The following is a 16,293-nucleotide window of genomic DNA, read 5'->3' on the forward strand; positions in this document are numbered from 1 at the left end:
TTCACTCTGAGGGAAGAAACCCTAAGACACCAATGACATTCAAGCCCCACTCATGTAAGAGTTCTATGTAATCTTGAAACTTTTTGTCCTCTTGGGCCGTTAAAGCTTTACAGTCATTAAAGGTAAGGTATATATAAGTGGGATACATTTTTCTTTTAAAAGTCAACATCAAAACAGCCTGAGGGTAAAAGATATTTTTTAAATGGGTGTTTCTTTGTAATTGTAACTTTCAGCTATTGAAAAGGAACAAGAAGAACTTTCTAGCTTGTTTCAACATGCCAGACTATTAGTGGGTAAGATCTACCGTTCAGTGAGAAGCTGGTGTTTCCCAAAGGCCCAGGCTTTTTAAGGGTGGGTGCCCACTTTGTCCTCACCTCCAGCACTGGCTGCTGCTACTGAGGAAGGCACAGTGTGCCCATGTGGGTGTCATGACTTTAATGTTTGACTGTAGTCTGCACACACATACACGAAGTAGGGGAGCTGAGCTAAAAATAAAGTCCAGGAACTAAAATGGCTACAGAATTACAACACGTGGACCAATACATTTACAAAACATTCAAAATCCAAAAGGGGCTGTACTGGTCCTTTTGACTGTTGTTCATCTTAGCCTGGGCTAATGGGGGTGGTGTGACAATTCATACTATTTGGTTCCTTTTTCTCATAGTTTACAAGTATAGGAGAGAGATGGGGAGCTTTAGGTCTGGTCTCGTTTCCCTTTATTTTAAAAAAAAAAAAAAAAAGCTCTCTGTCACAGGGCCCAAGCAGTATGTTCTCCAACACAAATGAGAAAACGATGGTCTCCAGCAGCGAGCTTTAGATTTGGGGAAGAGGCAAAACAAAAATCCATGGGATTGCGATTGTGAGCTCTTCCCAGGTTCCCTGGAATACCAAATCCTAGCGCATCCACACTTTTAACATCCACACTGTGGTTTTCAAGGTCCTCTCTCCATATTAAAAAAGTTACATAACATTTAAACTGGTTTGTTTTTCTTTGGGACACTGAGAATGTCAGAAGACGTGGAGCTGTGTCTGTAGACAAGTGCATGGCATCAGCCTCTTCAGTGACAAGCGGGGCAGGTACTAGTTTATCTACTTGCCGTGGGCACACTGTGCACAAACCCAAGAAGTTCCAGACAAAGGTTTTCTCTGTCATATATTTACACAAGTTCAAAATGATATTCACAGCATCTTCTAAATTTTGGCCAATAGTCAAAAAAATGCATTTAAACTTTGGAACGTGCCCACATAGACAGGAAGCTGACCCAAACAGTAATTGGGGCAGATACCCGAGAACCAAAGGGCTGGGAAAGTCAGGAAGAGCTGAATGGAATCTTCAGCCAATTTATGAACTTGGGACATCCAAGCTGACACTTTCACAGCAGAGATGAAGTTCCATCTAACTGGCACCTGTCCCTTCCATGACTTGCTGCGCCTGCTTCTGTCCCATGCAGCACTGTGCAACAGACTGGAATAATCTGAAGAAAGGAGCAGTTACAAGTTTGTGAGAAAAGTTCAGGCCCAACAATATCTTGTGTCATTAAGAAGGCAGGAGTTGCCAAAGCTAATCAGCACCCACCCCTCGCCTCCCATCCTCCCCCACGCCCCCAACCGTAGCCATCAAATGATCCTCCTCATTCTCCTGTCCCAGAGGATTAAAAAAAATTGCTTTTAACTTACTTTTCAATTTCTGGGGCACAGTGTACAAACTCATGGTTCCAGAACTTAAAAGCTGGATTTTTAATCAGCTCAATGAAGGTAATAAGAAGACCCCAAGGATGTGGCCTATTTACAATCAACCGTTCCAAGAGAACCCTGGAGAAGGGGAGAAGTTAGTTAATTCAGAGAAACATACAAATTCATGACCACTTCTCCACTATGTTTTTTTCCTAACCCTTCTCCCTGATTATTAAACTACAAGCAAAATTTGTTAGCTATACTTAAAAGACAGGTGGATTAATCTCTATACTCAATATAGCACGGTTAACGCAGGTGTATTCTAGAATTAGAAAACCTGGGTTTGAACCCCTCTTCCTATTACTGAGCCTAGTTTTCTGAACAGCAGTTAGTATTGGCTTAAATATTTATATCCTAAGGAATACCATTATCTAATACCCACAAACTACTACTAGGTGTAGGAGCAAGTTTAAGAAGTCTGGTACAGTTTTTAAAGTAATATACCTCTCTCAACTACTAGAAGCTACCTAGCTCCTAATCTCCAATGTTGTACATAGTCCAAGAAATCTACAACAGATTCCTAGCTATCGTTAGGAAAACGAAAGTATAATTCCTATTATTTCTCCTGCTTAAAACCTTTCAACCTAGAGTTAATGAAGAAATGTCCAAGCTCTTTAATGTGGACTTTCATAGGCCCCTGTGATTCAGGACTCTTAAAAATGTGCCACCATCTGAAAGAAACTCCTAAGCTTAAAATGTTGGTGCCTTTTGTTAAAAACTACTTTTTATGATTTGTAATTTTCTACTTGCGATTTTTTGTGACCAAACTATTAGGAAAGGAATCATACCCATTTTGATGACAACTGTATCTTACATTTAACATTATCTACAAGATGCTCAATGAAAACTGAATGCATAGAAAAAAACACTCAGAATTCATTAGCAAAGGGGAAACATCTTAGAAGCACCTGAAAAACAAACCTCTCTTACCTTGTGATCTGTTCTTGGATAGCTTCAGTGTTGGCCTCTGCAAAAAGGTAGAGCATGGTACAGCTGAAGTAGTGAGTGTGGCTATTTGGGTACCGCAGCTGATTTGCAATTGCATTCAAGAAGAGATACCGACCTAGAAGTTAAGAAGACGCAGTGAGGACTTGCTCTGTAAGGCCAACATAAGACAAATCATTCTTAACTGGCTAGGGTTGGATTTCTGATGTAGACTTTTAACCTATCCTGTAGTTTTTATGTCCACAAGAATTTTAATTTCTGCGAGTTTTAGTACTTTCCACAGTAAAATTCTTAAAAAAAAATAAATAAATAAATCTACATCATATTGGTAACATGTTAAAAGTATTTTCCAAAAAAACTTAGTGACTCATTTCTGCCCATGTGTTCAATCTGTTCATGAATGCAAAAAAGTTTCTGTTATTATGAAAATATAGTTTTGACCTCACAGCTCTTCTAAAAGATCTTGGGAACTCCCTCAAGGGTTTTCAGACTACACTTTGAGAACCACTAGCTTAAACTATATTGGACTAAATATTATCTTAATTGGGTTTGTCTGCCTCTGCTTGATATGACATGTCTGTAAGGCTGTAACAGTGAGCTTTAACATGTCCCTAAAGACTACCATCCCTTTTTTGCTGGGCTCTGGACATAATGGTATTCAATTTTGTTAAACCTTATTTTAAGCTGTTTTAAATCCCTTCTACAAATAGGCAAGCTGCGTGTGTGCGTGTTCAAGATTAGCCTCTCGAGAATCCATAGTAGAGTTAAAAAGTAGGCATCCTTCTAAAGTATGTGTGTGCTAAAATGAGGACTATATATACTGTGTTTCCCCCAAAATAAGACCTACCCGGACCATCAGCTCTAATGCATCTTTTGGAGCAAAAATTAATATAAGACCCAGTCTTATTTTACTATAGCATAAGACTAGGTCTAGTATAATTACTATAATACCGGGTCTTTTTTTGCTCCAAAAGACACATTAGAGCTGATGGTCCGGCTAGGTCTTATTTTCAGGGAAACATGGTAGATAGTTGGTTAGCACCTATGGTGGTCTACATAGAAATATAAAACAACAAAAGAAATGTATTTCAGCCAGGCAGGATGCAACCTATATAATAGGAATTACACTGAGCCTCTTGCAGAGCAAAGAGGGAAAAGTCCCATTCATTCAAGTTTACACACCTGATATTAACATGTTGCATCCTGCCAAACAGGCACCCACAAGTGCTGGGGAAAAGGCTGGCTAAAAAAAAACAATGTAACAAGCCTATTTTTAGAGAGGCTAGTAAAAGAAACCTTTTTTTTTTTTCCATACAAATATACACTGACATAGTAACTGATGTAATAAGGATTCTGGATGATTCTTTTATGCTTTTCTGTGTTTTCTGCATTGCGCAGATACTATCCAATTAAAAATAAAATCATCAGCTAGACCCATAAACAATGACAGACCGTTCTTTTTCCATTGTGGCTCAAAGTATTTTTATGACTGGACTGTGGCAGAAAGTGCAGAGAACTTGACTCTGAGCACTCACCTTCAGTGTCCAAGTCCACGGCCAGGTTCTGGAATATGTCCATGTGGGCCGAGTGGGTGATCGTGCTCATTGAAGGTGTGCTGCCCTTGTTGTGGATGTGTGCAATGGCCTGAGTCCCCACATAGAGCACCAGTGCATTGATGAGCTGGAGGTTGTAGCGATTGCCGGGCTCATTGGATACCTAAAGGAACAAAACAGAAAGCTCCTGACTTATTCTCAGATGATTGAGTCGGGCACCAGTATCTTTAAATCCTTTTTGAGCCTTCACAGAAAAGGTGAACTGCTCTCAACATTCTTTATGATTTAAATTTTAGACATTTTCGAGTTGTGTTAAAGTCTTTTAACAAATACACAGCTGCCCCAGGACGGTAGTTGTGTCAACAACAAACAGCATTTCCCTTAAGAAGCCACCGCTTTAACAGGTACCGGCACAAAAGGAAAGCTTAGGAAGTCAAAGTATGCACTATCTCAACTATAAAAAAGATTTTGGAGAAGGAAAATTTTGTGGTCCCTTGGTGTGGACAGACTGTAAAGGTAAAACAACTTCAAGTCATTTTCTATACAGCAAATCAAACCATTTCTTTAGAAAAATCTTGGGGTACTAACAGGAAATGATTATGAGCAATCTATTCTTACAGGAAATCAGTCCATTCCCTGGTCACCTCTTCCAAGGTTACTAAGCTTTGTGTCACTGGTAAGACGAACTAGTAAAATATATAATACAATTAATCTCATCCAACCATTAGAAATGACAGTATGTTTTAAAAATTTTTAATCAGCGTGAAAAGACTAATTCCCAAACAGGACACACACAGGACTGTGCATGGAAAAGTGCTTTCTATGAAAGACATAGCTGAGAGTTAAGCCAAATCAATTAACCTGTAGGTTGCTGCGCAGATCAGATAGAAAAGTGACCGGTGATCGAGTTTTAAGATAGGAATCCAAGTCCTTTTTGAACTGAGGTGGCATCACTCCGGTAAAATTGGTGAGAATCCGGGGTGCAATGTTAATTTCACTCAACATATCCACCTGCCACAAACAAATACAAGAATCACAACCAGAAGCATTTGTAGGAGCTAACAGCAAATTGTATCTATGCTAGCAAGTAATAGAATGTTTCTCTAAAACTACACACATTATAAATGTCTTAAACAGTAAAGCTGCAACTTTTTATCAATCTTTAGTCAAAAGAATTTGTACACAAAATGACAGTAATCTCCCATTCTATGATACCTCTCTAAAATAAGGCAGGGTAGGTACTTTTTGTGGAGAGGTCTAACTTGCACCACTAATCATTTTTGTCCTGGACTTGGATTTCAAAATAAGAGTCCATAATGAGATTTCTCACTCACCAAGAGCCCTAGCCTTAGAAAAGGTGCCCCAGAAGAAAAAGACACCCCAGCAGAAAAAGACAACATCATATCTGCTACTTTTAAAAACATTCGTGGGAAAAAGTACAAAATACATAAAAAATTATAGTACCCGTGTCAGGTATGATTAAGTGATCCCTTTTCTCCTTCAACAATTTAAACAACACAAGTACACACATAAAAAACACCTGTGAAATATGGGCATTACAAAGGTCTTTTTCTGCAATTCTGGGCCATTGAGGCCACCCAGCAAATGATTGGCCTGACACCTAGGTTGAGGTTCTATAAATACAGCTAAATTTAATTTGAAAATAACAAACCAACACATCTGCGAACCAATACTGAGCAACAAAATCACCCTAAAAACTTAATAACATGACTGCTTCCCCCAGAGAGCACCCTTACCTATAACAACTTGTAAATGTGAATGCTGGGGAGAGCGGGATTAAATAGCCCACATATCAGAGAAAGGACGAAAATATTAAGACATAACTTTATTTTACTTGAACTGTTTTAAACTTTACCTTCAGATTAGGAGTAAATGGGTCTGGGAGCCTCATGTTTCTTGGGAAGGCACTCAGGATCAGATTTCTTAGCTGAATACAATTAGGTGGGATCACATCACAGAATCCATAATGGTAATCACAAAGGAACTCGGGGAAATCATGCAAAAGAACCAGCAGCACTCTTAAAGTGCCCTGTTTTTTTAAAAAGAGAAAAACATTGGCTGATTCCACACTAAGTAATAAAATTTTTACTGTTATGAATTTAACTCAAGTAAAAAAGGCAAAAATATACTTCGATAACAGCTACAGGCTTTAATCAACAATAACAATAACATCACAAGAGATTTATGAAAATATTTACATCTGCAAATCAGAAGAAACTAGGTATTAGTTTATAACCTTAAATACATACATATGCTAGAATATGTTAGACAAAAACAAACAAAATAAAAACAATGAAATAAGCTTCTTTCTTCAGAAATTAGAAAAATAACAGCTAAGGAAAACCAAAGAAAGAACAAAAATCAAAAAAAAAAGTACAAGTGTGTGTGTGTGTGTGTGTGTGTGTGTCGAAGGGAGCACGTAGCAATCAAAGTGAGAAGTTGGTTCTTTGAAAACATCAATAATATTGATAAGCCCTACCAAGCCTGACAGAGAAAACACAATGCAGTATCAAGAATGAAAAAGGACCATCACTACAGATAGGAAAAATAGTTTGAGACTATTAAACAATTTTATGCTTGTAAATTTGACAATTCAGATAAAATACACAAATAGAAAAAACAATTTACCAAACGCAAACAACAAAAAAACTGAATAGTCCATTATAACAAAGATGTTAAATATGTTGTTAAAACCCTTCCTAAAGAAACTCTAGGTCTCAATGGCTTTATTGGCAAATCCTTAGAAATATTTAAGAAAATATTAACACCATTTTCAATCTTACAAAAAAATAGGACATTTTCCAACTCTCCCTACCACTGATACCAAAACCTGATATGAAAATTATAAAAAAATCCTAAATATTAGAAATCAAAATCAGTCCTTGTATCATGACCAAATGGTCCTGTAATGCAGTGGTGGTTTAAGGATTTGAAAATTAATGGATTTACAACATTAACAGAAAACATTCAACAAAATACCCATTTAATGATTTAGAAAGTCTCAGCACGTTATGAATAAAAAGGCATTTCCTTAATCAGATAATGGTATCTACAAAACTATAGATTTACAAAAACATTATACTTAATGGTGAATTACTGAAAGTTTCCCCCAAGATCATTAATGAAACAAGCACGCTATCATCACTATCTTCTATTCACCAATGTCTTGGAGTTACTGGTCAGTGCAATAAGGCAAGAAGAAAAGCAAATAAAAAAACTATTGTTACAGATTCACGAAATGATTGTAGATATAGAATACACCCCTCCCTGCCAAATATACAGATAAATTGTCAGAAAAAGTAAATTTAGCAAGGTGGCTGGAAACAAGGCCAATATACAAAATCAGTTTTATTTCTATATGCCACCAAGAAATAAGAATTTTAAAAAGATTATCTTTTGTCATTTCAGAAAAACCATCAAATGTAGGACTAAGTCTAAGGAAAGATGTTCGACACCTCTATGCTAAAAAACTACATAGCATTGCAGAGTAAAACTAAAGACCTAACTCAATAGACATATATATACATGTTCATGGATTGAAAGGCTCGATATTAAGCTGTCTGTTCTCTCCCAATTGATCTACAGATTAAGTATAATCTCAATATAAATCCCAGCATGTTTTTAGAAGTGAAGATGATTGCAAAGTTTTTAGAGAACTGCAAATGGTACCGAACAGACAAAATGATGTTAAAAGAAAGCAAAGCTCAAGAGAACTTGTACTGACCTAAGAATAGATCAACTAGAGAGTTATCCATAAATGTGTAGTCAATTATTTTAACACAGGTGCCAAATCAATTCAATAGAAAACGAAGGACTTAACAAATGGGGCTGAAAAGCCTTATATAGGTATTGTGGGTGGGGGAGGGAGGTATAAGAAAGTGGGAGGATCAAATACATGGTAATGGAAGGAGAACTGACTCTGGGTGGTGAACACACAATGGGATTTATAGATGGTGTATTACAGAATTGTACACCTGAAATCTATGTAACTTTACTAACAATTGTCACCCCAATAAACTTTAATTTAAAAAAAAAAAAGAAAGTGGGAGGAAATTGTGTATTTTTGTGTATCTCACCATACACAAAAATAAATTTTAGATAGATCACAGACCTAAATGTAAAAGAATTATATGGCTTCTTGGGCAGGGCCCAAGGGGGCAGGGCACCCACAAAACAGAATACAACTTGGGATTGGCCAATTTTTTTACACAAGACACAAAAAGCAATTAATAAGGGTAAAAAATTGATCATTTCGACTACATTAAATTTAAAACATCCTTTCAATAGAGTGAAGTGAAAAGACAAGCCACAGGAGTGAGAGGTTTAAAAATATATCAACACAGGGCTTACATCCAGAATATATGAAGAATTCCTATCAAAAATAAGAAAAATAACCCAAATAAATATGAGCATAAAACATGAACAGGAACATTATAAAAGGAGAATATCCAAATAGCCAATCTACACATAAAAACCTCACTAAGAAATCAAGGAAACACAAATTACATCCAATGAGATCCTACTGTTCAACTGCCAAAATGGCTAAAATGAAAAACAGACAATACCAGGTAGGAAAAGGATGCAAAAAAAAAAAAAAATAGTAACTAAAGTGCTGCTGAAAGAATTTTGTTAAGACTGGTATTATCTACTGAAGTTGAATATATGAATACCCTATGACCGAGTGCTGATTATGCAAGTATGTTTGATTTTTGTGCTTTTCTACATGTTACACTTCCCAGTTGATTTTTGTAAGTGTTTCAGTTTTAATTATTTTTATTTATAACTCCAAATTAATTACCTTGTAGAGGATTTGCATAGGTTTGGTGAGTTCCACATTTCTAAGGAAAGGTGCTAAATACTTGAATAAATCAATCAGTAGCTGTGCATACATAGGCCATCCCTGAAAGAAAGAAATGTACATGAGTCATACTCAGCTGCTATTCTGCCATTAAAAAAGTTACCCAAGCAGCTACTGTGTTTCCCAAAAAATAAGACCTAGCCGGAACATCAGTGCTAAAGCGTCTTTTGGAGCAAAAATTAATGTAAGACCCGGTCTTATTTTACTATAATATTAAACCTGGTCTTATGATATAATGTAATGTAATATAACATAACATAATATATGACTGGGTCTTACATTAATTTTTGCTCCAAAAGACGCATCAGCGCTGATGGTCTGGCTAGGTCTTATTTTCGGGGAAACAGGGTAAAGTGTGACTTCTTCATACTAATATAACTAGAGAATACTGACATAAGTACCTCTCAAAGACTCACTGGCATTAAAAAAGAACACGCGTGATTATGGAGACAGTGGGAAATGATATTTTAAACAAACTGGCTCCAGAAATTCCAAGACATACAGGTCCTTGGGCCTGTACCAAAATTTAAAGAACAGGAGGAGGGAAATTTGAGGATCTTTCAGACAGACATGAAACATTTAGCCAACTGAGAAACCGGCAACTAGGTCTGTTAATTCCTCATTTTAATTAAGTCCTGAATCTCAACACTTTCTTTTCCAACTCCCAGCTCCTCAGCTCCAGCCTGCTAACCAACCCCCAAATGCACTAATTATGTTCATTCTTGGGTAATTTTATTCAATATATTTTGCTGCTCTTCCTGCAATGCACTTCTCCGCCAAACAAGACTGAACTCCATTTAAGGATTATTTCACTTTCTTTTTTGCCAAACACATAGTAGTCACATTTTCTTCTGATCTGAAAGGGCCAATTAAGGATACTTTCTACAGTGGTCATTTGTCATTTAATTGCGAGAGAAATAGTACAGAAACTTCTCATGTTAACTGTGCTGTTCTTACACTAATTGCTCATTACTAGAACTTGGTCCTAATTTCTTCAAGTACTGTGACCAGTGGTCCTCAACCTTGAGTGTGAGAGCCTTTAGCATATAGAGTGGGAAAGTGTAAAGCTGGAGGTTCCAGAGAGCCATTACCCAGTTTTATATAGATGTCTACAGAGGTGGGCCAAGCTTTCAACGTTTTATAAAAAGCCCGTAAGAGATTGACATAGGTGGCACGCAACAGACTTGGAGATGCAATACCCTAGTCACTGAGGAATGGACCAAGCAGAGGCAGTGAAGTACGTGTTAAGCCTCTCTCCATGACTTGACTCCACGTTCACTGAAAGAATTCCCAACTAAGCCTGGAAGAGGTATGATTACTACTACATGGCTAATAGTGCTAACAAGCCCCAGGTAGTTACAGTCTTCATCTGTAGGAGATAAACTGCAGCCACACCTTCTGCTGTGGCGTATGTGCCAGCATTCTTGCAATAAAAATCCGATGGGAGATCAGTTCAAGCCAGGCATACACAAAGCCAGGAGCTTTGGTAGGCCTCAAGATGTGGAATGTATTGCTGGAAGAAGAAAACCTTTATCAGGAGCACAGTCTAACTTAAATATAGTAAACACATGAATATAAGTAAGTAGGCAACATGCAAGCTATGTTACGAATAAATATGCCTAAAATCCACAAAAGTTCTACCTCTCAAATTTTGCTACATTAAAACAGCAATCTTTACCAGGAAATCTATTAAATTCAACATTACTCACCAGAAAGCTGTAAGTGTCTGGAAATTAATGGTTTCCAATACATGCTCAGGAGCATTGAGTTCTAAGAGCAGCATGATAAAAATCCGATGGTAGGGAAGCTGCTGAAACTCACTTTGCCGAACGTCATGGTCCTGTAGGAGAACTCCCACTACTATACCAAGGACCTATGGAGCACACAGATAACAGCTTGTGAATCACGAAGATAATTCACTTACCACTCTCTAGTCATGCCTTTTTACCTTGCATTCTTAAGATCCACATTAGAGGAAAGGATATATACCATTGGAATACAAAATTAAATGCTGACAACCAAGGGGGCCCATACATTGATTTGATCTGTAGTTTTGTGTGTGTTCTCTGATTTCAGTACCCTTCAACCAGACATGTATCCTCTCCACAGATGACCAGTGGTTTTTCTGAGCTCTAGAAATCAACATGGTACATCATATTTTACCATGTTAATAAATCTAATGACCTAATTTTTCCGGTCAATTTTTCTGACATGAAGTTGACTGTTAGGCTGCAGTAATGTCTCATACAAAGAACTGTCTTGTATTCCACTTGGTTTTCCCATTTAACTGTGAGGAATGTAATAACCTATTTGCAATTACCCAAGACCAAACTCTAAGTTCATTTTTGCACTATTTTAATATTCAAATTTCCAAGAAATTCCACTGTATAAATCAAAAGAAAATGTACGTCGTTCCTTTGCAGAAAAATCAAGACAAAGATTATAATGTCACTCATGGTATTTGAGTGACCAATCTCTTATTAGTGAACATATTCAGCCATCTCATACAGTGATTCTGTGTATAAGGGCAAATCTCATATTATCTTCTAGCATAGTCATTACCAAACGTTAACGTGCTGAAATGCATTATGGTTTGGGTTGGGTCTTTTAGTTAAGGCATCATATACTCTTCTAAAATTCGGTGATTATGTTTACATATTATCTATGAATTTAACTTCAATACAGTGAGGGGGAGGGATGTTAACAAAATCTTTTGAGGGAGGAGTTGGGCCCATAGGGTTTAGAACTACTGGTACAGTGTACCAAGACTAAGGCAAGGAAGGATGTCAGACCTTGTTCAACAGGTTAATCTTTGTGACAGTGTTGGTGGCCTCCCCTGAGTGCTTCACTAGCAGTGCAATGAGTCGGACAAAGGCATCCAAGTTGTGGTAGCACTTGGCTCGGATCATGGTGGGATTAGCAGCAGGGTTGTGCTGCTGCTCTGCCTGAGCACGGTAACTGATTTCCACACACATCTCAGTGCACAGACGAAAGAATCTTGTTATGAGGTCATCAGTCTTCAGGATTCCCTGCTGGTGCATCTACCAAGGGAACAAAAATATATAGATACAATGAGATAATATACACAGGTAAACTTTTTCATGTTTAAGAAATAATCTCTCATTTATTCCTACTGTCATACTTCCAATTTTTACTTTGTAAAAAAGCTGTCATGAAAAGGAACTGTCCGTTAAGGGACCATGACAGAATTCCTTTAGTTTTAAGTTTAACAGAGAACAGAGAAGATGGAAATTGAGAAAGATAACAATATGGCAATTTTGAACAGTCCACAGCCAAATAATTTGGAAAATTATGCAAATCAAACCAACTTTTATTAACTCAGTCAAAGTCATATTAAGACATTCTGTCCGAGGTGTGTTGTCTTCAAGGAGGAGATTAAATTATTTTACTGTCTCACAGAATTTGAAATAATTTATTCCAAATGACTTAACCCATACCAAAGTTTTTGAAACTAGCTGCTCCAGGAAAATCAGGTAATAATTTGTATAAGTAGATACCCAATGAAAACACCCACAGATCATAAGCAACTATTTTCATGTAAATTACGTTAAAGTGGAAAGGGAAAGTATATTTTTTAAAAAAGGATGAAGTACAAATTTTATGACATATGATCTGGAAGTGAAGCAGAGCAAAGCAATTATGTGGCTAGTACAAAAGAAAACAGTGTAACAAACATTAAGGCTGCAGAGGGAGGGAGTCAGTGCTTACTAAACAAAGAAACCAAGCCCAGAATAAAAACTTGACTGTTATCTTAGAAAGTTAATTTAACTGTCCCTTGATAAGCAATAAAACAGCTGAATTGACAATCATGTAACCTAGCCAAGACAGAGCCCAGCAAAGGGACTTTTGTACATTGAAATCTGAAAAGTTAACAAGGGAGAGGAAATGAGGACCAACTACTATGATCAAGATGGAGCACAAGGAGGAAAGAATGAATTCTCCAAAGAATGCAAAAGAGAAAAGTATAATACATTATCTCTTTGAAATGGAGAGAAAAAATGAGCACTAATAAGCCAGCAGAAGAGCTAAGACAGCTGCCACATCCATACCCATGAAATACCGATGGTCACAAAAACCAATTGATTCAAAATTCTTCCATCAAAATCAGAAATCAAACTACAAACATGCACTAACAGCTTTTCAATAGTTATGTTTTATAATTCCCTGTATTTTTTTATGGGAGAAACTTACTTAGTATGATTTACTAAGTAACATTCATCTTGAAAAGTAAATCCAATTTCTAACAACTTCTGAAATTCCAATCAGCTCTTCCACATTCAATTGTCATTTATTTGATAATAGATTTAATTTATAAATTTCTTTGGTGCACACCTAGAGCTTTGGTCTCAGTTTGAAGAAATAAAATGGTTAATCTGCAGAAATAAGCAGATTATCTCTCCCTGAACAAATATTACAACAGATCTACTAAAGGAATTTTAAGGTGAGTTCAGGAAAAGTACTACGCTTGTCAGCCACGTATGATTAGGACACGTTTGACTATTGGATCTGAATCCATTAGTGGCAGAAAGCAGCCAGTGATGCTCAAAACAATGCTAAATGGTACTATGGATCTCTTTTTACATTTTTTTCTGTTCATTCTGTTTAAAGATATTCCTGCCAAACCTAGTTTTTAGCTGGAGACTTGTTTCCTAACACTTTAACTCAAAGTTCAATTTAGATCAAATTGAATGAAAATACTGGAAACTATTTCCCAAAAAGAACATGTTAATCAGTTTTAAGTAGATAAGCTACTTAATTTAGAAAATAAAATAAAAAGCCCTGCCATTTAAATATTTTTTGTTTTGTTGTGTTTTCTTATTTAATTTTTTAAACATGGGCTATTAGGAGAACTTTACTTATTAGCCCATAATCCCATCAATGCAGATTATCAAGCTGGTAAAATTACTATATATACCTGGCAATTTCATTATTCATTATCTTACCCATTTTATTTTGTAGCTGTGACAATTGAAACAGGAAAAACAGAACTAAGGGGGGATGACGGGGAATGTTGGCTTTACTGCTTAGTGACCAACGATGAGGAAGCAAATAAACTGTATCAATTTAACAGGGTAATGATGACATTTTTGGTTTACATGAGTATGGAGGTAACTGACCACAGGTACATAATACTGAACTTTAATATTGGAGGCATCACACCCTACTTATGTTGAATAAAAAGCACCTTTCTTTCCAAAAGCTCTACCTGTCCAACAAACGCAGAGAAAGCTTTGGTACTGTCACGGCCAGCTGCTGCTGAATGGTAGAGATTCACCCATTCCCTCAGAAGATACTCTGCCTTCTCCCTCAGGCCTGGAGGATCATCGTACTCTGAGGCTTGAGAAATCCCAGAATGCATCATAAAGTTAGGGCCTCCGTGAGCACGATCAATCATTGCTTCATAGTTGGATCGCACTACTTCCATCAGCTGGGGCAATCTAGTACAATAAATCCAGAGTGAAAATCAGTCTACTCATGGTTGTGATTTCAGACAATACAACTGGACAATTTGCTTATTAGAAACCACAAGAATGATGATCACTTTACCATTTCCATATTTAAACAAAACTACCCTTGGTCTCTTGATATCTATTTATTCATGAGGACATAATACACAAATGACTGACCTCAGTTAAGTCACTTCTTGGCCAAAAAATGGTGCCCACTGCAATGGAGCTGATGTTCAGAGTCAACAAGTATTCACTGCATGCCTATTATATGCCATGATTTTTGTTATTTAATTCTCAACAGTTCTTTGCTATTAGTTCCATTTTATACAAGAAACAGGCTTAGGGAGGTGTATCAACTTGCTTAAAATCAGAGGGATTTTAAGCGGCTGAGCTTGAACACAGGACTGACACCAAGGCTAATACTGTATATACCCTCCACAGCAAAACGGCTTGGCTGTTAGTTAAGCCATCATACTTTAAAGGACAGTGTTAGGTCTCACTAAAGCTTCCCATACGCTGTAGGTAAAGCAGTGATAACAGGTCATGTTAGTCAGTCTGCGTTCATTTCTCAAGCTCTTTCTTAGACTGATGACTACACACGAATCCCAAGCATTTTCATCCTCACCCTTCTGGAGCATTGCCTCTGGAATGAGCATTAATTCTCATGAGGGTTTCAATGGTGTGGAACAGATCTGCCTCAGTAATATGGGCAACACTTCTTTCATCCACCAGCAGGATTTTTACCAACTGCATAGCAAATGCCACAGCCATGTAGTTTAAACCATTCTCCATTGACTGGCAACACAAAAAGCACAACATAAGAAAGACAATGGTTACAGCAAAGACACTTCCCAACTCCCAGAGTCCCTTCCACACCCGAGTCCCCTTCCTACCTGAGCCAGGTGAAGATCATACTGCTGCATGTTAACCAAATGATTGCGAATTAGCAACTCCACTGCCTCCACATTGTATTTATATTCATCCCGACATTCAATTAGGCACCTAGAAAAAATCAGCATTTCTTTATTCAGATAGGCTTATCCATACCGTATCGAGTAAAATAAAGAGCCTGTTTTAGTCGATGGTAATTCGTTCTAAATTAAGGATGCCTTGAGAAGCAACTGCAAATCAGTATCCAAGATTCAAAATAGACAGTAATGAAGGACAGCCCAGTCTTAAAACTCAAACTTTGCTCTGAAAGCCTAGACAATAGCGTTCCATTTAACACATTAAAATATTTACACATGAACACCAGTTATAAAATCTGTGAAGCCTTTTAAAACCAATGATCTACAATTTACTACCCAGAGATATGGATTTTCTGTATTAGTCATGGGCACCAGAGGGAAAGGACAACCACTCAACAATTAGAAATTCCAAACGTCCCATTCATCTTACAGAAAAGAGGGAAACCTCTGGACCTAAACAGGGCTGTGTATGTCAGAAGGCAGTCCCGGAAGTATTACTCTTCTAAAACGGCTAATGACCTTGTGATCTGTTTGTTACACCACGGAGACCCATATGCCCGGCCATCTTGAAGAGCTTTTAAGACCAAGAGGTGGCATTCCCTGTAGCGCAGCAGTAGGTCAGCATCAGCACCACTTGTGGCATCTAGTAAGCCCTCTACAGCCTGTGGAAGGAAAAGTGTTCAGAACCATGGAAAATATAGAACTCGGCCCAACTATCAAAGACAAAACACAAATGCTAATGC

General features: G+C 37.3%; 1 protein-coding gene across 7 annotated transcripts in view; it reads right to left on the reverse strand.

Moving 5' to 3' along the window:
• Nucleotides 1-697: 697 nt before the first annotated feature.
• CNOT1 (CCR4-NOT transcription complex subunit 1) overlaps nt 698-16,293 on the reverse strand; it is a 78,443-nt gene continuing 62,847 nt past the window's right edge. For 4 of the 7 annotated variants that reach the window (XM_081031000.1, XM_081031001.1, XM_081030999.1 and 1 more), the window contains exons 36-49: nt 16,070-16,212; nt 15,476-15,584; nt 15,208-15,377; nt 14,318-14,570; nt 11,904-12,152; nt 10,821-10,984; nt 10,507-10,624; nt 9,052-9,153; nt 6,109-6,282; nt 5,094-5,243; nt 4,215-4,395; nt 2,665-2,797; nt 1,678-1,812; nt 698-1,475 (exon numbers count right to left, since the gene is read on the reverse strand). In XM_081031000.1, coding sequence (XP_080887126.1) covers nt 1,397-1,475; nt 1,678-1,812; nt 2,665-2,797; nt 4,215-4,395; nt 5,094-5,243; nt 6,109-6,282; nt 9,052-9,153; nt 10,507-10,624; nt 10,821-10,984; nt 11,904-12,152; nt 14,318-14,570; nt 15,208-15,377; nt 15,476-15,584; nt 16,070-16,212 — 2,160 coding nt within the window. In that variant the 3' untranslated portion in view covers nt 698-1,396. The remainder of the gene's footprint in view (nt 1,476-1,677; nt 1,813-2,664; nt 2,798-4,214; nt 4,396-5,093; nt 5,244-6,108; nt 6,283-9,051; nt 9,154-10,506; nt 10,625-10,820; nt 10,985-11,903; nt 12,153-14,317; nt 14,571-15,207; nt 15,378-15,475; nt 15,585-16,069; nt 16,213-16,293) is intronic. The other 3 variants (XM_081031004.1, XM_081031003.1, XM_081031002.1) reach the window with 1 other exon arrangement.

This window comes from Rhinolophus hipposideros, assembly GCF_964194185.1.
Source record: "Rhinolophus hipposideros genome assembly, chromosome: 21".
NCBI classification, from domain to species: Eukaryota; Metazoa; Chordata; class Mammalia; order Chiroptera; family Rhinolophidae; genus Rhinolophus; species Rhinolophus hipposideros.